The sequence below is a fragment of the Topomyia yanbarensis genome, chromosome 2 (assembly GCF_030247195.1).
Source record: "Topomyia yanbarensis strain Yona2022 chromosome 2, ASM3024719v1, whole genome shotgun sequence".
Lineage (NCBI taxonomy): Eukaryota > Metazoa > Arthropoda > Insecta > Diptera > Culicidae > Topomyia > Topomyia yanbarensis.
The window spans coordinates 338,725,101-338,747,880 of NC_080671.1; the positions used below are offsets into that span (position 1 = coordinate 338,725,101).

The 22,780-nt window shown below is 37.4% G+C and overlaps 1 protein-coding gene across 5 annotated transcripts in view; it reads left to right on the top strand.

The window, feature by feature from the left end:
• Window positions 1-22,780, top strand: part of LOC131684043 (centrosome-associated zinc finger protein CP190) — a 41,622-nt gene that overhangs the window by 9,353 nt on the left and 9,489 nt on the right. For 2 of the 5 annotated variants that reach the window (XM_058966555.1, XM_058966556.1), the window contains exon 2: window positions 11,767-14,159. In XM_058966555.1, coding sequence (XP_058822538.1) covers window positions 11,828-14,159 — 2,332 coding nt within the window. In that variant the 5' untranslated portion in view covers window positions 11,767-11,827. Of the gene's footprint in view, window positions 1-10,553; window positions 11,036-11,613; window positions 11,663-11,766; window positions 14,160-22,780 lie in introns of those variants that run through there. The other 3 variants (XM_058966558.1, XM_058966554.1, XM_058966557.1) reach the window with 3 other exon arrangements.

The window sequence follows — 22,780 nt, forward strand, 5'->3', positions numbered from 1 at the left end:
GAGCTTTGCAGCAAAATTCCGATAGAGCTGTTCCAAATAAAAGATCTAATCATCAGCGAGGGGTATAATGGCAAGGTGAATTATTCGTACAGGCATACACGATTATTTAGGTTCCAGGAAAATGCCAAACAAATGGAGCAAGTTTCCTGTGTAAATGAAGTATTCGAGCTTATTCACTTACAGAGGAAAGTTTTTTTTTTTTTTTTGAGGAGAAGGTAGATGTGTGGGTTCGAAAGAGCTCTTATTTCTCAGTGTATATCGTATCGTACATTCAGCTGGTGACCCTGTGAACTGACACTCATCGTGAGCGCTACGGTTGGCATCACTGCGACAAGTTGATTCAGGTAGGAAGCGTGTCCTCTTCTCTTTCAATCACCGACCGGCGTAGAGGTAAGAAGTGCAGCGACATTACTCTGGGTGATTCTCTTTCGGTTGATATTCGGCCATTCACAACATGACAACTATTTAGCATGTTATGTCGTTTTCTTGTGATCTTTGTGAATCCGACTACGGAACGGAGGTGTTTCACAGATTTTCAATGCTATACACAGATTTTTAAAACTGCGCAGATTTTCAAAGTTTTCTGTTTTAATGCACATATTCACACAATTTTCGGTTATCATGCACAAACTAGCACAGATTTCTCATTTTTGGCCTCGAGAAAAAACTAAAAAAAGGTCTCCACTTCTTGGTTTTGAAACAAATTTGTAAGTTTTTCTTAACACATTTTTATATAGGTTGCGCACAGATTTCAAGAAATATGACTATGCAACTTCGAGTTTTCTACCGTCTTTACGTAGACGACAGCGTGTTTGGACGACTGAAACTCAGACATACTAAAGCTTTCGTCCAATGTACCACAGAGCATTAGACTTATTCGCAGGTGATTTTAACTACTTGTGAGTTTAACTTACTTGCTGTTTGTTTGTGTGCTGTTATTTTTCCCACCCGTCTAATTCTACTTCCTCCTCCTTTCCTTTCGCTTATGAAATGTCGGCGGAATCGCAAGCAAACCTATGATCCTTTCGTTTGCCCGGTTTACTCAAACATGGGGGCTATAGCTAGTTTAAAGCCGGCTAAGCGGCAGCGAAGTCGGACAGTGCGCTAGAAAGCGACGTGGTGTAACCACATTAATCAATCATTTTGTTATTTTGTATAAATGTGACGGACGATCTAAGTGCGTGCACTGCCCATAACCGCTCGTCAGCTCCATGTTCTATTCCCTATCTACATGGGACTGACTTACGATTACAGGCAGTGCAGTTGGTGCCAAGTTGGATACAGAAAAAATATTTGTAATGGAAAATGACGAGATCAAATTTCTATATGAACATGGTTGCTTGCTGAATGAAAAAATGTGTGAGAATTGTGGAGTTCAATTAACTATTTGGGAAAAGTTGTCGGTAACTGGTGCACAATCGGAATACTTCCGATGCCAGAAACCGCCCTTCGAGGTAAAAACAAAAAAAGGCAATCTGTAATTTCAAACAGGGCATTCGTAGAAATACCTTTTTTTCGGATCTCACATTTATTTCCGTAATATTTGTAGATTCGTGATATGGGAAATCATCGGGGTAAGCTCTGAAACCGTTTTTTTGGAACGCGAGGTAGGTCTTGCCCGCCAATGTCAGGGTGTCGACTCATTTCTGAAAATGAAATTCCCTGATTTTCCAGGTTTTTCCAGACCTTTTTAAAAAAATTCCAGAGTGCTCAAACAAATCAAATTAAATTCACATTTTTTAATGTCTATCGTTTGAGCTTACACCATTTTTACATTTTTAGTTAGTTTTAAACCTTTTGTATCTTCCATTTCAATTAAATTACTTTTGGTCTTTTAACTGCCATGTAAATTAAATATTTTCAAATCTAAACAAGTTTCATCCTCTAAAATTTTAAATAAAAATATGTTTTCTAGAGGCCTGATTGTGACGAATCTTGGATCAATGCATTGCATACTCATCGTGGTGCTTATGGGAATCACAGCACACCAACAGCAATAACACTCGAAAACAATGCTTCGCCTAATCTAACGGTTATTTTAAATATAGTTTTGGTTGGGGCTGTGGTCGTACTTGCGAAAAGGCCGCCTCTGGCATGTGCACAAGTAAGCTGAGGATAGACCACTAGTGAAAAATTGTTACCAGGCCCGAGGGATGACCGACAAGCAAATGAGTGTATGGGACCGTGTATAAAAGGAGGAGCTAGTGTTCTGGAAAAATTAGCGGATTGACATTTTAGGTATGAATTTCCTCATAGTGTTATGTATTTTAGTCTGTGTGGAAATGGTGATGAGTCTGGGATCTTCCGTTAACCTTCTGGCAGTCGCGCAGGTGCACTGAGTGCACGCTGCTTTGAAAAGCTAGCAAATTGTCTTTGGGCAACAGCGGCTGCTCATTCAGTGGGTCATATGCGCGGCACCGTTTTAACATACTCTATCATCTTCCAAATACCCTTGAAGGTGGTCGTAACGCATTCTTACGTCAATTTTCAATGTAAAGTTTGTTCGCGACAAAATATGGAAACCTAAAAACACATAGATCTCTTGATGTAATCAACCAAAAATGAAATATTTTTCACAAATATGGACGCATGTCTTTTTTATCTAAAAATACATAATTCGTTGACATGTTAAATGCGCTTTCAAAAATGGGTCGAAAGAAATGCGTATTAGAAATAATATGTGCGGTCCAAACGGAAATCAAAAGATATCTCATTGGAATAGTTCTAAAAAGCTTGGCTAATCGGCAAGCTCTGTTCACACTGTTTCCAAAACGTCTAATACTCAATTGCCATCAGCTACATATAAAGGAAATGCACAATACAATCTTAAGAAACGACCAAATGGATTCGATAGTGAGACAAACATTCTGTTCGTACACTAATAAAAAAATAATAATAATAAAATAAAAACGTCAAATGTGTTTGTGCATAATTCGAAGCATCAAGGAACGAAGTCATTGAAGGTATTGATTATTTCGACTTATAGTGATAGGCAGAATATGGGCTAAACACTTCTTCGAAAATTGTAACGTGGATATTCTACCAATGTTTCCTGTGTGGCAATGGATTACAAAACTTGGACATTTCCCACCAATTCGTCATTTCAGAAATTAAGTACCTTCTAAACTGCCGTTGAGATCGTATTCGTCTCATGTTCTATGAGATTCCCTCTATACATAAGACAATTATGCGTTGAACGGCAGTGAAAAGGTTAGTTGGAAATTCTATCTTGGAATATAATAAATACAAACAAATAAATAAATAAAGCGATTTTTAATGCAATCTGGCAATAGCAGCACGTTGTGAGATGAGTGAAGCTTCGCAGCAAAAGGGAGGCGAACTTCGGTTAAATACACGATTTGTTGATTTTAAATATTGTCGTATCTGTTAGAGGAAGGTGATATTGAAACTGGAGCTTGCGAAAGTCATCTTCATACAGTTCTGTTATATACGGAAACCCATATCGAAAACGTTGAATTTTTAAGCGGAGTTGAGTGTTTAACCGTTAGGTAACGACATAGTACGCTAGTACATTTCCAGATTTCATTTAAAATTACAATTTGCTTTCCATAACTAGAACCTGAAACTTGGTGACATCATAGTACATCACTAGGCATAAATTTTAGTGAGGTAAAATTGAAGATGTATTAAATGGGCCTGAGGGGAACATTTTGGTCGTTTCTACCGCATAGCAGACTGACAGGGTAATGGTCATTACTATTATAATTTTAAACTTATTCAAATATTTGTAGATAGTTTGGAATCAGGAAGTCATCTACTTTTTTAAACCTGTTGTAAGGAATTGTATGAGATCTTGTTTCCGGACAACCGGTCCTGGAGGTGTGTCCCAGCTTTGAAATACTATTTGTAAATTTCAAAGAATCCTAGCAATATGGATGTCAAAATTCATGGGTTTGCCACAGAGATTGTTAACAATCGTCATGGGACTATCTGATATTTTGACCCCGGAGCGGTCTTCACAACTTCATTTAGTTGCTTAATAATTCTGTCTGTCAGTGAGCGGAGCAGACAAATGACTTCAGCTGCAGACAAAAAACAGTATGAAAGCTGTGCGTTACCTAATGTCGCTATGGACTAGCACTTAAAGCGAGTGGAATTGAGTTCCCAAGTAACCAATAAGCATTATAACGTAGCCTAATATCTGCTTTAGATCTACATATAAAGCTGTTCTAAAAAGCCGTGAAGCCCTAAATACTTATTTAATGCTGATATTATGCCAGAAAAGGCAAAATATAGTGCTATTACTGTGCGGAGATTGACAGCTCGTTTCTGCAGTACTAATGCTATTATATAGCAAAAGCGTACAAATGTCAAATTTGAAAGCCTTATATTGGCACTACTAATGCAATTAAAAAGATTCAGTTGGTTGTCATTGTCCGCCATGGTTTTAAAACCATTTCTTATGTTTCCTTTCGGTATGATGAGCAAAAAGGAAAAAAAATTAAAATAAAATATTCTGTTTAAAACCGTAATTGAGTCTGTTCTAATGCATTGTAATGAATATCCTTAATGGGTTTTCGTTCTCACATGATATGAATGTTTACGAAAATTACCTTTAGTAAGTCTCGAACTGAGGTACCTTGCCTCGTCCTTCACGGTAAGTGCGCTGCGTTTGCTTCCTGGACTATATTGCATATGTTCGATTGAAATGAAATATGCCGAATATAATCTTCAAGAAGAGTTGCCAAACAAATAAACACACAGCATTACAATAGCATTATATCAGCTTTTTATATGCTCTATAATGGCATTAAATGCACTTGTAAAGTTTACATGCTTTAAAGATGCTTGAAGCATGTACGCGTTATATCAGCTTTATATACGCATATAGAGCAAGCTATAATGCTATATGTCGGCTGTGCAGTTATGCATTATTGATGCTAATAAAGAGCTTTATTGCGTTGTTAATGCTGTAATGGAGTTTCAATGCAACATTAGTGCAAATGTATAGCCAATATAGTGCAATGGCTTAATGCTTATGGTTACTTGGGTTGCGCTTAGAATTAACTCGATGGCTAGTACTTGAAAGAACTTGAATAAAACAAGTTTACACCGTTGAGAATTAGTTGATTACAAACCCCAAAATTGGTCATATAAGCAAAAAATAAGCTGCCGCAAAACAAGAGATCAGCTACAATGCGATTTACTGTTATACGGTCATGAAGACTTATTTCAAGAATCGGCAATTTTTTTAATGAATTTATTGCTTTATTATTTTGGAAATGCAACTAGATTATCAACAATATGTTCGATTTAATAGGCATAATTACTCTACCACTCTGTATCTCTAACATTATTGACCCATCTTTTTCGTCTACAATTTGTAAACATAAAAAAATACCCACAATTCGGCCAAGCTAATGCATTGAGCCGTGTTAAAGTAAACGGCCTGTGCACACCAAGCGTACTTATATGTATTTACCTTACAGAGTCAGAAGAATCACAACAAGGCCGTCGATAAATCAATTTGGCATCCGTATTAAATATTATATATGAGTCAGTCCACGTCAGATTTACAAACAATTTTTTTTTGCGATCTTTAGCTGAAAATTGTTCGCACTAAGTTTTGTTTTTGATGAATACGATTATTTTTTCAATTTATGAGTTTGTAAAGTATCGAATTTTATTGAATTGAACATTTTTCAATCACTGATAACTCAGAAACTATTCAATTTGTATGTATGTATGTTGGTAGCTACCATCCTAGCTCGAGTCTTGCTCTGCATGCGGCTCCACTTAACAGTACGCTCAAATTTCGTTACAATTCTGCATTCAGCATACCACTGTATGAAAGGCCAAAAAGGGGGTAGCCGACCCGTAGGCAATTACACCTACTCAGTATCCGCTGAAATCAAAGAATCTTCTACTCAAAAAATATTCAATTTGTATAAAAAATATTAAATAATAAAATATGCCTTTTCGCATGAGCTCACCGAAATTGTTTTTGCAATGCATCTTTGTTTTTGCTATGTAACTTATGTATTCTGCAAATACTAGCAGCAAATTTTTTTTTAAGTTGAGCCAAAAACATTTTGTTATTATTTTTGAAATCATTTATAATTATATTGCAAAGATTCGGTAGAAATTTCGGAATGGATCTCCAAGTACTTCACGAGATAATACAATTATAACAGGTCGTTTAGTGTAAAATTGGCTTGTTTTCAGTTTATACTGTAATATCTCGCATAGTATTCTGATATCCACTCCAGATTTTTTCACAAAAAAGAATTAAACATGATTCTTAATATTTAAAATCGGCCCAAATTTAAAAAAATCAATTTGTTTATAATAATTGCAGATTTCATAAGTTATATAACAAAAAATATTTTTTATGTTTTTTTTCGGTAAGCCCATGCAAAAACAACTTTTTGTAAATCATTTTTTCCCATGCATCAAATACTTTCCGAGTTATCAGTGATTGAAAAATGTTCCATTTTATAAACTTCAAAAGTTAAAAATCTAATAACTTGAAAAAAGTATCATATTCAGCCAAAACAAAAAATACGTGTCAATTATTTTTAGCTAAAGAATGCAAGAAAAAAAATCGAAGGAATTCAAATTTTGGTTGTAAATCTGACGGGGAATGACCCATACAACCATTGTTGTGAGAAGTTGTAATTATGAGATGGATCAAATATTGTTATTCTCCCTAGTATAAAATGTGTTGAGGGGAGTATGTGCGTTCAACTGAATATTTGAGCCAATACTTTCCAGTCGCATTTATAAAAAAAATATCAACACCAGGTTTAAATTTTTCCCTGATTTGATTACAAATTCCCTGAAAATTCCAGGTTTTTCCAGGTCAAATAGAATTCCCTGAAATTCCCTGATTTTCCAGGTTTTTTCCAGGAATCGCCACCCTGAATGTGTTGTTGATTGGCGAAGTTTTATGAGGGAGGTGTATCTGCACTGGGCATCTAGTGTAAATTGCGAAAAGATTGGAGGTGAAGGCAAGATAGTGGAGATAGACAAGGCCAAAGTTGGTAAACGTAAAAACAATTGCGCACGAATTATTGTAGATCAATTGATTTTTGGAGGAATTGAACGAGGCTCAAATTTTTTTTGTGCCAGTGCCGCATAGAAGTACCGAAACATTGATTGCCATCTTCCAGGAAAATATTGAGGACGGTACCACAATCTTCAGAGATCGTTGGAAAGCCTACAACAGGTTGAAGAAGGATGGTTTCGATCACCTCAAGTTAACCATTAGTAAAAGTTTATTGTTCCCGAAACCGGTAGGCACACCCAAAACATCGAAAGGTTGTGGAGGAAAGCGAAAATTTCCAAATACGGACGAAGAAAAGGGAAATTTTCCCGGATATTTGGCAGAATTTCTATTCAATAAATATTTTTGTGATCATCGTGAAAGACTCCACCATTTTTAGAGCAATGGATACTTTGTACAATCGGAAGACAGAGTTGAACCTTCATAAAAAGTTTCATTTTGATGAATGTAATCATGGGAATTTTCTGATTCATGTATTGTCATTTTTTTCATCCGTTTTTCACAAATCTTCATGAACTTGCTTTGCGGTTTTCTATATGCGTATGGTATAAACAATAGTTTATATTGAGAAAATGAATTGTTGCCGCTCACAGAGGTCCCACGACGTTCTAACGATCAGCAATGGTTTAAAGGTGGAAACAGCAGCAGCAGAGATCCAGTGATGGAATAATTTCAAACAATTCTTTACAAAATTGCCCTCCCACGAAGGTCGATTGAAAGACAATTTTCGGTACTCGAACACGGAAGACGTTGGATGGTTTACTTGTTATATTGGACAAATGCCGAAAGCAACTGAACAACTGCACATACAGCGAGACTTTTTTATAGCGCATTAAAAACGATTGCACGATGCCAGTATATCAGTTCCGTCGTCTGTGTTAGGGAAACCCTGCCTAAGCCAGCAAATATTGAAATGAGCTCCAACATGAATTATTTTGTTAATAAATAAAAGAACACTGATTAATGCAGCTACGCCACATCGCCACATTTTTTTACTTACTGTCCGTTCGCTACCGTTCAGTCGGCTTTAAACTGCCTATAATCCCCATGTTTGAGTAAACCGGGCACACGAAAGGATCAAATGTTTGCTTGCTATTCCGCCAGAAAGTTTTTCACGTATTTTCTTAAAAAAAATGTTTGGCCATGCGGTAAAAAATAATATAATTTGTTCTTCAAGGTTCATAGAAAAATAAAAAAATATTCAAAAAAATATCTGGGCCCTGAAAAAGTTGCGAAAACTGCTTATATAGGACAAATTCGCTCAAAAAGGGTTATTTTTTATAAATAGCTTCAGCGGAACCTGTAGATTATTTTAGAAGCTTGATTTGTTCTACAAAAGTTCTTCAAATATGCTTATTTTTCATTTTAGGGTTGATCATCATGACTTTTCGAAGCATCGTTTTGTTTTGGACAGGCTTATGTGCATGCATGTGGCTTACACACAACTTGCGATGTTAGAAAATAAAATAGAGGAACAAACTTGAAAATCACGACATGCCCATTTTTCTTAATGACAAGGATAAAAGTTTTTGAAGTAGTTTTATTTATTAACATTTATTCTAATGATTATTAATATGTCGCGGATTCCAGTTGATCTGCTACCGTGATTTACTATTGAAACGGTCGACTGACCTGGAGTCACAATCATTGGTTAATTTGAAGCTTCGACGGTTGTGAAAGCACGGTAACAGAATTTCGTTATTCTTCTACATTTTTAAAAGTTCTGTTTCAAAATAATTGGCTAACTCTTTATTCGCATTTATTATTACATTAGCGCAGCCGTTAGTAGCAAATAATAGAGAAATGTTTTCTGTTTCGTTGACTGCTATGTACCGTGCTTGGGTAATAACGGTTTCTCTAGAATTTCTCCTCGAAGTGAATTTTGGCATTTGGCTTTTGTTTGCTACCAACAACTGTGCTGGGCGATCTACGGTTCGTCCGGAATTTATAGCCGAAGTGAATTTTGACAGTTGGCTTTTGAGCTCCAATCATATGTTTGTCGAGTAATTATTCTCATATCTAGCGTTACCAAGCGTTTAAAGGACATTTGCTTAATTTCGATTCTTTGAGAAAGCGTCCTTAACTTTACTCGAAATGTCCTTAGTTTTAGTCTCAATCCATGGTATATTTGAAATGAATTTGATTAAGTGCACTCAAGCGAATGAAACATTTTGCTCGCGATTTTAGTTGTTTACTTCCCCATACAGTAAAGACACGTTTTTATCAGCCCCTTGGTGAATTTTAGGCTGATAAAACGGGGACATTGACAAAGTCGGGACATATATTTTTCTTTCTTTATAATAAACCTAAGCTCTTAAAATATTTTTCTTTAGTCCCAAGATATAGCCTCATAACTTTTTCTGATTATTTTGTTTAAATTTACCTTACAGTGACAGTGTCAAATTAAAAAAAAATGTAAGCTTTTTTTTGTATATTTTGGATCTATGATTTCTTAAAATATGTTCAAGAAAAGATTTACTCGAAATCAACTTGGTTTGTCTGCTAGAGCCAATCAAACTACCAACTATCAATTGTCATATAAGGCTGACGGTAAAATCTGGGGTAGACAAAATCGGGTCTTCACTGTAGTACCTTCGATTTTTTATGCTCAGATTAATTATTCAAAAGCATTGATTGATTTAATTGCTTGCAGTAAAGCTTCCAAACTATTTTTTTCACGGATCCCCATCTCGTCAGAAAAAAGATTTGTCCTGTAATTCGAATTTTGAACAGCCATCACTTTCTAGCACAGTATTATCTTCGGCAAATTTCTTAGTTACTTCATGGACTATACTTCAATCAATAAGTTGAATGCTTAAGGAAAAACTTTGATTTTTGGAAATGACAATGCAAAAGATAGTAGTTCTACTAACATTCATATTTCAAATGTTATGCGGAATATCAGGCTATAATCAATTCTCGACAAACGTATGATTACGGCGTATAAGCCAACTGTCAAAATTCACTTTGAATTAAAATTTCGGACAAACGGTCACTCGCCAATCACAGATTCTGGTAGAAAACAAAAGAGAAGTTTTTTCTTGCATTTAGTTCTTCGAACTGTGTTTGGCCAGAAACGGTTTGTCCGGAATTTCCCTTTACAGAGAATTTTGACAGTTGGCTTTTACGCCGTAATGATATGTTTGTTGAGAATTGGACTGATATTTTGCACAGTACCTTGGGACCACAAAAAAGCGCTGTTCTGAAAAAAAATGGAAATCTTTTCTAAAAATCACTCAACCAATCACATTTTACTCAACGATGAGTAAAATTTGTTAGTCTCCGTCAAAATTCAAACCCATTTGTAACCCAATTCATATCCTTTCTCTTGTCTAAATTCGTAACATAATTTATGATGACCCTTTTTAACATTATCGCAGCAGTGAAATGAAATCTCACTGAAGCTTTCATTCTCTCGCATTTATACGCTCTTGGATGTCGCATTTGGTCTCTTTGCGAAAGATCGATCAACAAACTTGCAGTCAACTTCGAGTGGAGAGCTTTTTTCTTCTGATTCTTCGCGACAAGACGCAACATCGAAAGCGCTTCGTAACAAAATCGCTGCTGCTGCGGATGACGACCATCGACATTTCAGTCGCCATCTTACTTTTGTGTGTGGAAAAGTTCAGCGACGACGGTGTAGCTCAAAAAGTGGTGCTTGCTAGACGGATCATCCAGTACATCAGTAACTTTCGAATTCGATCCAAACGCGTCGTCCAAAAGGCTTGGACAGGACTGTCGGTCGGTATAGTTCGGTTTGCGATTCCTGGCGGCAGTTGATTGTTGATCCCGGTGGCCTAACGAAAATAACCTTGTACGGATTGATATCGAGTCGCCGCGTCCGGTCGGTCGAATGAGAATCTCGGTCGTATTGTGGTAGTGATTGTAATTAAATTGTTTCTAGATCTCCAGCGGGGGTCCAGATTGGAAAGTGCAGTGTTACAGTTACAATTAGTGGAAACAGCTAAGATTCAGTAATTATTTGTTAAGCTGTTGATTTTTCGTTAGGTAAAGTTATGTGCCTGTGTGCAAACTAGTTGGGGATTTAATAAAAGATTTACACTAAATAGCACTATCGTCCGTCACTTGTGATATTATGTCTAGATATGTTCGAGCGTTGCGTTTTTGACTATAAATTCGAAGAAATCGAAACAAATCACAACCCAAAAATATTCGTTGTTTACAAATTAACAAATAAGTCGATTAAAAGAATGTCAGCAGAGATTCAATTTTTTTAATCGTAAAAGAAATGAGTAAAAGTAAATTGTTTGACAAATAGGTCATCATGTTGAGAACGAATGATTTTATGTTGGCGGCTTAAGTGCTATTTATACGATCCGTCATCCTTCCATCACCGGTACAGTACGTCATCGGAATGTCAAAAAGCTACATGCGATGGAGACGTTCAGACAACAATGGCACGAAATGTTTTGATGTACCTACTGAACGTGTGAATGCGTGCAGAAATGCATTCAACTTATCCTCTCGGAAAGGTGACGTTCTGTTCCGTTAACGGAAAATGATGAATCGTGTGAATTGTACTTCAAACGTCAATGTTCGATGAGATTAATAGGTGGTTCAATTTAGAATGCTCTGTGGTTTTATAGTAATTTCATTCATGTTGGTTTCACAAATGTTAGTTTTTTACATGAAACATTTTATCGTTAAACGCATTTTATTCGGCTCATAGTTCCTTTTCTGTTATCTAATGCTACCTTTATTTTATTGTACCCTTTCAGATACACTAATGTGAACGCAATTTTAAGTAAAAAGTGACTACAGAACTCTCATCAAAAAACAATGACGCGTATCACGGAGACCAAGTCCGTGAAGGTGGACAACTGGGGAGTGTTTTTCCTACAGAAGCTGCAAAACTTTTTCAACAAAACGGACCACTGTGATCTGACGTTGCAGTTTAATGACAACTCCCAACTGAAGGTACATCGGCTGGTGTTGAGTGCATGTACCGATTACTTCAACATGCTGGAGAATACATGCGAAATGTACGACGATACGTTAATCATGCCGCTGGACCTGCAGGCGGACGTGATTGTGCCTATCGTGAACTTTATGTACACGGGCACGCTAGAGTTTCAGTACAATATGTACGATAAGCTGCTTAAAACGGCACGCGATATGAACATGACGGTTCTGCTCAAGTTGCTGGAGGCCCACAAGCAGACTACCCGTATGATTCAAGGCGGTCGTCAACCGATAGTTCTGAATAAACAGGCTCCTATGCGCGGTCGAGCAGGACCTCAAAGTAATATAGTACCACCAAGAAATTATGGAATGGTTCGACAGCCAGCTCCCGTTCGACCAACGGCTCCGCAACAGAGGGTTGGGCAGGTAGTAAGGCATCAGTCGACAATTGCCCCCGTCTCAACCTATGGTTCTTTCAATAAGAATCATCCACCAGAACCCCACGCTTTGATGTCAAAGTATGGTGGGTCGAAAGAAAGCAGACCTGGTCCTTCGAGGTTTGATGAAAACGCACATAGCGATACATTCGAGGGGCCCTTTGATGATATCACGTACGAAAGTAAACCGCTGGTAACGGCCGATCAGATAAAAAAGGAAGATGAACCATTCGAGGAATTGCGTAAAGGGTACACTAATGCTAGTGGGAAACGGCCGGCCCCATCGAGTTTTTCCACTCCGATAGCGAAAAAGCCAAACTTGGAAGAAGTAAAAGAATTTACAGAGGCCGCTAGACTTAGAAGTCAGATGGCTACTGAAGAGGATGACTCACCCGGTTTGGCCGATGACACTCACTTTGACGACGATGATGAAGACGAGCCGCAAGTTCAACCCACCCAGCAACTGCCCGTCGTCAAATCCAGTCCGAAACAAATTGTTATAAAACAAGAATCTAAAACATCGCCTGGCGCTGGAACGGTGAAGCAAATCACTGTAAAGGACGAGTCGGGTAATGTTGATCATGCGAAGATCATCAGCGAAGTGCTGAAGAAATACCCACACCTGGTAAAGAAAAACAAAAATATCAAGCTGAAAATAATGCAGAAAACTTCCCCTTCTGCGACTAATTCGACTCAACCGTCTGCTCCAATGAAAATGGAAGTTCGAACGGCAACGCCTCTGAAGGCGGATATGTCCATGGTGCGTAAAGCCACTGAAGCAGTTCGTCAACCACCGCAAGCAACTTCCACTTCGGCGCCCCGAAAAATCGACTCCAAAACGATGCATGCTTTGATTGCTAAGGGCGCTGAAAACATGACCGGTCCATGGCTGTGCCTCCGATGCGGCATAGACGGACGCCCCATAAGTATTCCAAGCTATAAGGCCTTCCGCAATCATCTGATAGTGAAGCACAGAGAGCGAATTGATGCGCGAATTTGCGAACATTGTGGTTGGAAAGCGGAGCAGCGAAATCCTCACCTCTTCTATCACTGGTTAACCGCGCACAATATTAAATCTACCATGAAATTTCCGACCTGCTCCGAGTGTGGCTACATCGCTATGAACGCACCGGGTCTCGAAAAGCACGAAGAAGAAAACCACCAGCGGGGTGACCTGCAACAGTGCATCTATTGCAATAAAGTTTTCGCAAAGGAAATGGACCTGTACGAGCACATGAAGAGTTTGCATAAAGAGAAAGCTCGCGAAGATGGTGTCATAGATTTTTCCGACGACGAGTACCAAGTCCAGGAGGAAGAAGAAACTCCCAGCCAAAACAGTAGCCAGGAGAACAAAATAAAGATCCTCTCCAATATCACGTTCAGTAACACCAGCGCAATCCCGTTCATGATCGATCCAAGCCAGGCCCAGACGGTGTCACAAATAGGCGGAAAGCCACAACTGCAGTTGCAACAAATCACACTGGAACCATCGTCGGAAGCGGAAGCGCTTAGTAATGTGGCTTCGGGCATTGCCACCAGTCTGGGACTGGTGGACAATGCCACTGTCGTGATCGAAGATCCCAACTTTCAGGGGCAGTACATCGAGCATCAGATGGCCACGGTGCATGGTGAAACGGGAACGACGACAACGCTGTCGTCTGCCCACGGATCCGATCAGTTGACAAAGTTGATCACCGAGGACGGTACGGAACTGCAGCTAACGCAAAGCCAGAAGGATGAAATCTTTTCCCAGCTTCAGAACAGCGGAAACGGTAATGACAATTTTATTAAATTGTTTAGTTTGTAGAATGTAGTTTTGTAGGTTTGTTTTACTAATTTATTTTATAGTATTTACTGCCGCCCCTTCGAATTTAAATTTTCAATAAACAGTACCGTAAACATGCCACCAATCTCGCCATTTTCTCACTGACGGCACTCCATTTTTAGCTACCTAAAGTAACGAAGAAATTTCAGTACTCAGGGCATGTTAACAACATGCCCTGAACATGTTAACATGTTCTAGGCAAAATATCTTCAAACCAATGTTAAAGCACTTTTATATAGTATCATTTGTGGACAGATGATATGGTTGAAAGACGGTTCTTTGTTCTGTGGAAATCAAATTAAAACGAGCGTTCAGTGTCGAAGCGCGAGAAGAAGTACAAAAAACTAGATTGATTGGGTGGATTTGACGTCCGAATAAAATCATCGATCCGACCTAACATCAAACGACAATGATTAAAGATAGACGTCGTTTTGCTGTTCGTATATACTGCCGTGATACGCATAACAGTCCCAAGGATCGCGTATTTGTGCCTTGGTTTTGTTTGTATTGATTTCCAGGCCGATTGATGCCAACGATGGCATTTCAATTACTATCTGTCTGTATGTTTACTTCCGTGGTCCCCGGATAATTTTCTGGCGATCGACCCCTGCAAGCGTTTCCTTCTTTTTTCCGTAGTGACTCGTACCGAGTTCGCTGAACATAATCCCCTCTGACCCTCGCCGTAGCTTGGCTTCTGCTGGCGAGTTTGGCCGCAACTGGCTGCTGCTTTCTTAGCACACATACTGTATGTAACAATCATTTTATGGTCACTATGAATTTTTGGATGATAGTGTGCCCTAACCCTTAGAATCTTTTATATTTCCCTTCGTGACATCTGTACGTGGTCTAACGAAGACATATTTCTTCCATTGGACCAGGTTACAGTTTCTATCATAAGCGCAGTCCTCTGTATTCACTGTAGCCACTAACTGATATGGGTGAAGTCTGGCTTGCCCTGCTTCAGAGTGAGGGTTCTTACAGCTCGTATGCATAAAAACAATCAACTTCAAGATAATGCATACAATGTACCAAAAAATTGGTCGTATAGGGATTGCTCGCATGCGCAGGTGTACATTAAACACATTAAGTTAGACAATAAAATCCTTAAGTTTGTTTATTTATGAACTAGAATAACTCCTTAATTCTATCAACAGATTAAATATAAGAAAAATTCATTCATCTGTAAAAAAATAAAACAAACATCTTTTCCAAAATTAATGTCAAAAATTGTTCGTACATGACAAGAAATGTTGTTGAACTGACTTAAAATGCAAAATTAATACTTGGTATGACCACCCTTTGCTGCAATTACGCACTACAAACGTCTTTCCATCGAGGAAGCCAGTTTTTGGGTTGCCATTCTAGGACTAGGACTGCTTCAGCTGGTTCTTATTTTGAATCGGATGTTCCCGGATTTTTCGTTGGCGATGATCCCACAAATTTTCTATGGGATTTGGGCCCGGTGATTGGGGGAGGATGTGGGAGCGTTGATTTTACATTGTAGAGCAACCATTCTTTGACAATCTTCGATGAATGCTTTGGATCATTATACAGTAGGATTCCGTTTTTGGCAACAATTTTGTTTTTTCCGCCGCCAAAACCGGAACCGTGCCAAAAATGGAACCTTATTTTTAAAGCTTGGATTTTCAATTTACGACTTCAAAAATGTTTCAAGGATTTTTAATCATATGTGAAATGAGATGAAAAGAGGCGACGCGTCGGTACGTTCAACCTGTTCATTGAACAGGTAGGCCAAATCAGACAAACCGAAACCCATTTCAAGTTTAAATTAACTGTAGAACCCTGCAAAATATTTTCAATGAACGGGAAAATAAAACGCTAAAATTATTCAGATTTGAACGATAAATCAACCGGTCTCCAGTAAAATTTCAGAAAATGGTTTCACCGGTTCATCCTCAAACATGCACGCATCTCGCACTCTCACCGTAGCTCTGTGTGCGAAACGAGAGCGCTTTTAATTTTCCAACACGCTTCGCAGTTGTGCCATATGTTCACAGCCAGACTTGTTATAAACACTTCAACACACAATGAGAGCTAATATCCCTCCCTCAGGATGAGGCAGAAAAGAATGATGCAACAGGAGCATCTCTACCGTTGTGTGAAAAATGAGAGAGTTCCTCTCTTGCTCAACGAAATGATACAGAGAAATATTTTATTACGCATGGGATATTTGCTCCGTGGAGGAGAGTGGGCTACACCTCATGATGATTCAAGAGGAGTTTGTGATGTCCTCACACGCCTTGTGAGGAGGCAATGATTAGTTGCTATGAGGTTTTGTTATATGGGATTGATGCGTGTGCAAAGCTTATTTCTGATGTATATTTTTGTTTTTAAATGAATGTATAGTTAAGCGTTGCATGAACCAATTCAACTGTTTAAATATATACTTAATTTTCAAATATGTGTAGGCTCATGAGCCTCTTTTCGCCATATTCCAATTATCACTCTACCCGTTTGAAACTATTGGTTAGAGTAGTGTCTGCCATATATTTGTACTATCTTTTGACTTAAATGGTGCGACATTTTGGGCACCCGATTAGAGTTTTCATCGCACTTAAACAGAAGTATTCCACCATTCTCGGGCCATTTATTATTTTACTAGTGGTTCTTAGGAACGAGGCAAACGTGTTGGTGCCAATTTATACAAATTCCATCGATTGTAGTCCTCGAAAGTGATAAAATAGTTGACTAAGGGGCCAAAATTTGCCAAGCGATCTATTATAAAAATATAATGCTCGTTTAGGAAGAAGTAGGGTTAACGTGCCCTTATTCATCTTATTAGTCACGATGTCACACTATTTCGCTGAAAACTCGGCTTACAATTCTTGGATTGCGCTTAAATAGGTGTCAACATCTTTGCTTCGGTCTTAAGAATCAGATCAATTAATCTGCCTCAAAAACAGTGAAATACTCGCGTTAGAGCGAAACGAAAAGTCGAGTACAACGCACCCTTATTCATCCTACCATTTGGAATAATGCGTTGAATAGAGATAGCAGACACTGCTCTAATTAATGTGTTCAAATGGGTGGGATGAATAGGGGCGTTAAGATGAATTAGGGCGCAGTAACCCTAGTTAGGTATCAAAAATTGCGACGTTTTTTGACGTATGGCACCCATAGCTAAGCTAAAACGTGACACACATGTTTGTATTGAAGCAAACCGTTTACTGCCCAGGTGGATTATGAATTTGTTGCCAAAACTACATCATAACTCATTGCGCGGTGTTATAGTGATTTTTTTAGCTTTTCGAGTGAATTAGCATAGGTTATAGTGCAATACAAAAAGTTTTGAAAAATGCTGCCTGCCCCCAAATTGATTTATAGTAGAATTAAAAGCTCTTCCGAATTATTATTAGAACCAAGACGTGGCTTTGGAAGAATGTTGAACCATTTGCATATTTGTCATCAAAAAAGCATCTTATTATTGTCGCAATATAGCACAATATTTCTTTCATAACAGAATAATATAGCATACCTTTGGAAAGGTGTATTTTTTTTATCTTTCTAGAACTTTCTAGAAATCGGCTAAGACTGGACAACGTAACTAATGTTTTGGTGCCAAAGGTCCCAGAAAATGTTTTTGCTATAAATAACGATGATAATGAATAATGAGAGCAGCCCTCATTTTTTCGAATTTTTCATAGCACTTTGAAGCCAATACATTCCTTAAAAAATCGGTTAACATGTTATTTTAACCCTAGAACGTTGCACTTGCATTTTCCATCCTAGAGTGCAACGTTCTAGGAGGTACAAATGTCGCAGGTAAAAATTTCGATATTTTTGAAAAACTGCAATTATTTTGAAAAGTGAAAGTTTAAAAATCGGGTTTTGGAAAATACCACGAAATTGAACTTGAAAAAATATTTCTGATCAGTAATACATTGGTAACACGCAATGTTACTGTTACAACTGTTATTGTGCACAAATTATACTTGCGAGCCATTGCTTTGAAAAACTATAAAAAATTAACAATAAAGAAATAAAAATCAGCAAAAATTAGAACGATTGTTTGTTCCGCTTCAAAATTAAATTAAAATTATTAAATAAACGATTAAAAATGACTATATAATACTAATTGTTACTACCGTAGTAAAACAATCATTATTTAAACTGGTATTGTGACGAATCACATTTCCACTGACAGCACGAAACCTGACGAAACACTAACGGCAACCGTACACTGGGGTACAAATGTACCCCACGCCAACTTTGACACCTGCTTCCACAAAGGCTATAAGCAAATTGGCTATACCATCTTTTCCTACTCTTACTCGGAAACCCAAAATTGAATTATGGTTAGGGTCCCAGGTCGGTAAATGCCGAATTCTCGTTTTTACACGGCCCCAAAGAAGGCGTGGGATACACCCAGTGCAACGTTCTAGAGTTAAAAATAATAATAATTTTGTAAAGCACTCCCGTAGGTACCTGGACAATGCTGTGAGAATGAACTCTAAAATTTCTAAATGATTGGTATAGGAGGTTTTAAGTCAGTGTGTACACCGCATTTTTTCGAGCTTCCTCCTGAAAATTCAATGTCACTCACCCAATTTTTAATATTTTGCAATGAAAATTTAGGAAAATATTGTACAAATGTTGGATTATTGTAATGAAATTGATTGAATAGGCGAAGGCTAACATATATCCTACATATTTCATGCACTCATCATTTCATTATATTTGCTAAACAATCTATTTAAAATAAAATATTTCACTTGTAGGGGGATTATTTAGTGAAATCAGTATAGAAATAAGAAGCCAATAAGTCTTCTCCTCCGAATATAGGGTAAAGAGGTAAACCTATTACCTAAAGTAAACCCTATTATTGTGTGTGTATCACTAATTTCTAGGCCTACAATTGATGCAATGCGTATAAATTGACATCAGTAGCTTTACTTTGCTGTTAAGAACCAATATAATAACACAATTGACATTATGCTATATTTATCCATGGTGGAGAAAAAATTTATTTAAAAACTATTTTCCTCTTCTAACGAGAAAATTGTTTGAAGAGGGGTGGGCGTAGCGTAGTTGGTAAATCAATCTACGCAGCGCATATGGGTTCGAGTCCCGACCCCGCACATAGGGTTAGAAATTTTTCATAAGAGGTTTTTCTAACCCGAAAAAGACCTCTATAATAGAAACAAAAAAAATGTTTGATAGCATCTATGAGCGTAAAGGGCACAAAACCTATAACTAAACTATTTATGGAGATGCGTTTAGAGTTCGAAAACAAAATTTGTGCTTCTGATTTAATTGGCATGAAAGCTGTAAAATGTTCGTGTTTAAGCGCAACAAAAATTCGAATCGAGTGTTCCAATTATTACCCAACCAACGACTACAAATTAGTAGGGTGATAATAGAAACTGGACGAAAATAGGCTCATTACCCTAGCTTTGAAAGTAGATAATCTAGATAGTATACAATTTTCGACTATGCATAATTTTAAATATCGTTGTCGATAATTATCTCATTTTAAAAACGTATTGCCCATTGGAAATTTAACCGCATAAACATTCTACTTTGACATTTTGTAACAAAAACAACTATTTTTTTAAACTTCATTATCCATATTTTGGAAACTAACCAGCCAAAACAATCTATAATAGAGATAAAAACAAAATTTTTTGATAAAAACATTTTTTTTTTAAATTTTATTGAGAAAGAACGCTAGAATCGAATCGAATATTATGTACCCATTTTACTTGGAAGCGTTGTTCATGTTGTATCAGATATCAAAATTAAAATATAATATTTATCTTCCATTATGATGTTATTGAGTTGGCGAATAGGATTGATTTTAAATTTCCCGAGCTTAGTTTTGTCTGATCGTTAGTTAGTGTTTTCCCGAGGCCACTAAATCCTCGCTCAATTAAAACCTATGTACAAGAAGTGCTCAAGGCCGTTTGGCACAGTAGAGCCAAGTCTGAGTCCTCCAGTCTCTTGGATTCGCACCACATGATGATATCCGTATTCCACGAAGCACTGCTCTACACCACGAACATTTTACTTATATCCGCATCCTACGCAGCAGACGAAATTCCATTAAAACAAGAGAGGGAAACAATCACGCTCGCGCTCCACACTCTCAGCATTTTGGAAGAGGAATTCCAACCCATCTTCAATCAGTTTTGCGCTCTCGCCTTTCCTGTGTGATGCACATAACATCCTCTAGTCATTGAACAAAGTCATCACCTCTGATGATAAGTTTGCTTGTTAAGTGAGAGAAGAGTTTTTTTCTGCTATTGGAGAGGTGTGTGAAGTCCTCCTCAGAATTTTAATTCCTCACCTCATTTTGGCATCATGAGTGATGCTCCAGCAAGCCTGTTCACAGCTGTCGGTCGAACGCTTGTTTTCTTGGGTAGTCTAACCAGATGTTGATGCCCTTGGGACATATTAATTATAAGCACGTATGGATTTGGTTGGTTCAACGAAAGTAATGAACCATCTTTCTGCTTCGTAGAAATTTTTTGTTCTTTGCATTTACACATTGAAAACATGTATACTGTAAAATGTAAAACGGACATAATGGATTTCATTCGAATCGTTTCGCGTTCTATTGCAATAATATTAAAAGTCTCTTTCTTACGACATCTTGTGAGGAAAATGAATTTTCTGGAATTGCATATGGAACATTGAAATTTCTCTCCTGTTTGGTAGAATTAATAAATGTTTCAACCTTTCTTATACAGAAGAAAGAATAATTCTCTGCGAAAAAAATAAGATTCTACATTGTAGGTTAATTCGAATCATAAAATGACTTATGAGTATTCAATAATGTCTTTAGACATGGTTGTTGAAATTTAAGTTGAGAAATCTTTTTCAATACAAAGTAAGTAGTTGCCTATACGGATGTAATATATCTTTTTTGCTTTTTTTTGCGGGACTTTCTTGAATTAGTTATTGCACAAGATGTTTGTTTGACAATTCACCGATGGGTTTTGACAACAAATTTGTTTTGCTTAACTGCGATCAGAAAAACCCGTCCGCCGAACATCTTTCGTTGGTACTATTCGTTCGATGTTAGAATCGTCGATTTTGAGGGATTTTGTGGTATTGAACAGGTTGACGGTGGAACCACGCGTCGCCTCCATGAAAGAAAAAATAAAGCAAATTCAATTTTATTCATGATTTTATCAAATTCAGACGTCGTACAGTGGGGCAAGCTTTCGACGCTCAAAACCTCTACCGCACTGGGTATATATCCTGGAGGATTAGTGTCTTTAGCAAAGCATCTTAGATGGAAATGATCATTATTTTGACAACTTTGGTTCTAATCTAGATAAGTAGAAACTGATCTAGATAAGTTCTATCTTTTGATAGAGGTATTCTATCAAAAAACTCTTCGGCAAAGTTGTTTGTTTTGATATTTCTAACACATGTACTGAAGACATTTATACTTTATAAATAAATGTTTTATTCCTAAATCTTTGAAAATATACAATAATAAAAATGCTTAAAAGAGTGATAAATGTTATCATGACATTTTAAGGTTGTTTTCATCAAAAATATTAAAAAAATATGTTCCACAAAATTTGTAATAACCCACGAAGCGGCAGCTGGAATTTTGTTGGTGACTAGTAAAAACCTTTAACTTTATAACCACGAAGAGAAAAAGTGGGGCAAGGTGGGCCTTTTGTAGACAAATGAAATGAGGAAAAAAATATAATTCAAGTTAAATAGTTCCTATTTCGCTAGAGAATTTTTGAGTAAACTAAAATATACGCAAATCGAATTCAAATGTAATATTTCGAACTGAGAATGAATTTATCAAGTAATTTATAAAGTAATCTTATTTGAATCACTGCTGTGTCTAGTCCTTTCTGCAGTTTTCCGAATTGTAGTTCAGTCATAAGGCTGTGCTTATTCTTTGCAAGAAACGTTTATCAGTCAGTTGTCAAAATAATGCTCATTTTCATCCAAGATACTTTTCCGAAGACAAATCCTTCAGGATACATACCCAGGGCGCTAGAGGATTTGAGCGTCGAAAGTAGCATTCTGCCCACTTCGCGCACTTCTCGAGTGCAATTCCCCTTCCTCTACGAATATGTAAAATAGCATTTAATTCGAATCGCTTTTCTTCGGCCCACTGAACGTCAATACTTGAACAATTCACTGAATGGTTGATTTCGCTCCTGGGGCTGTTGTGTCTTCTTTCTGAAAATTATTGAACAATTTTGTTTAAAAAACACAGCTCTTTTAAAAAATTAATAAATTTATTGCTTCTCCATAACTAACCCATCGTAGATCTTTCAAATGGAATTGATAGATTGAAAATCGAACAGCAATGCTTGAAGATATTTAGGTTTGAAGAAAACCATTTTTGTTGTAAAAATCACTTGCAACTTGTCCATATTATAGGGGAAAGTCGTCGGATGCTGGCTCGGGTCGGTTGTCGACACCCCTATGTAGCTTTTGACAGAAACCAGATATGGACATTCTGATAAATATTATTTGTTTTATATAGGGTAAGGTGGGGCAAATCCGACCGTTGGGTAAACCCGACCCCCTTCTCTTACCGAAAATCAGAAGCACTACGCGAACTAATAT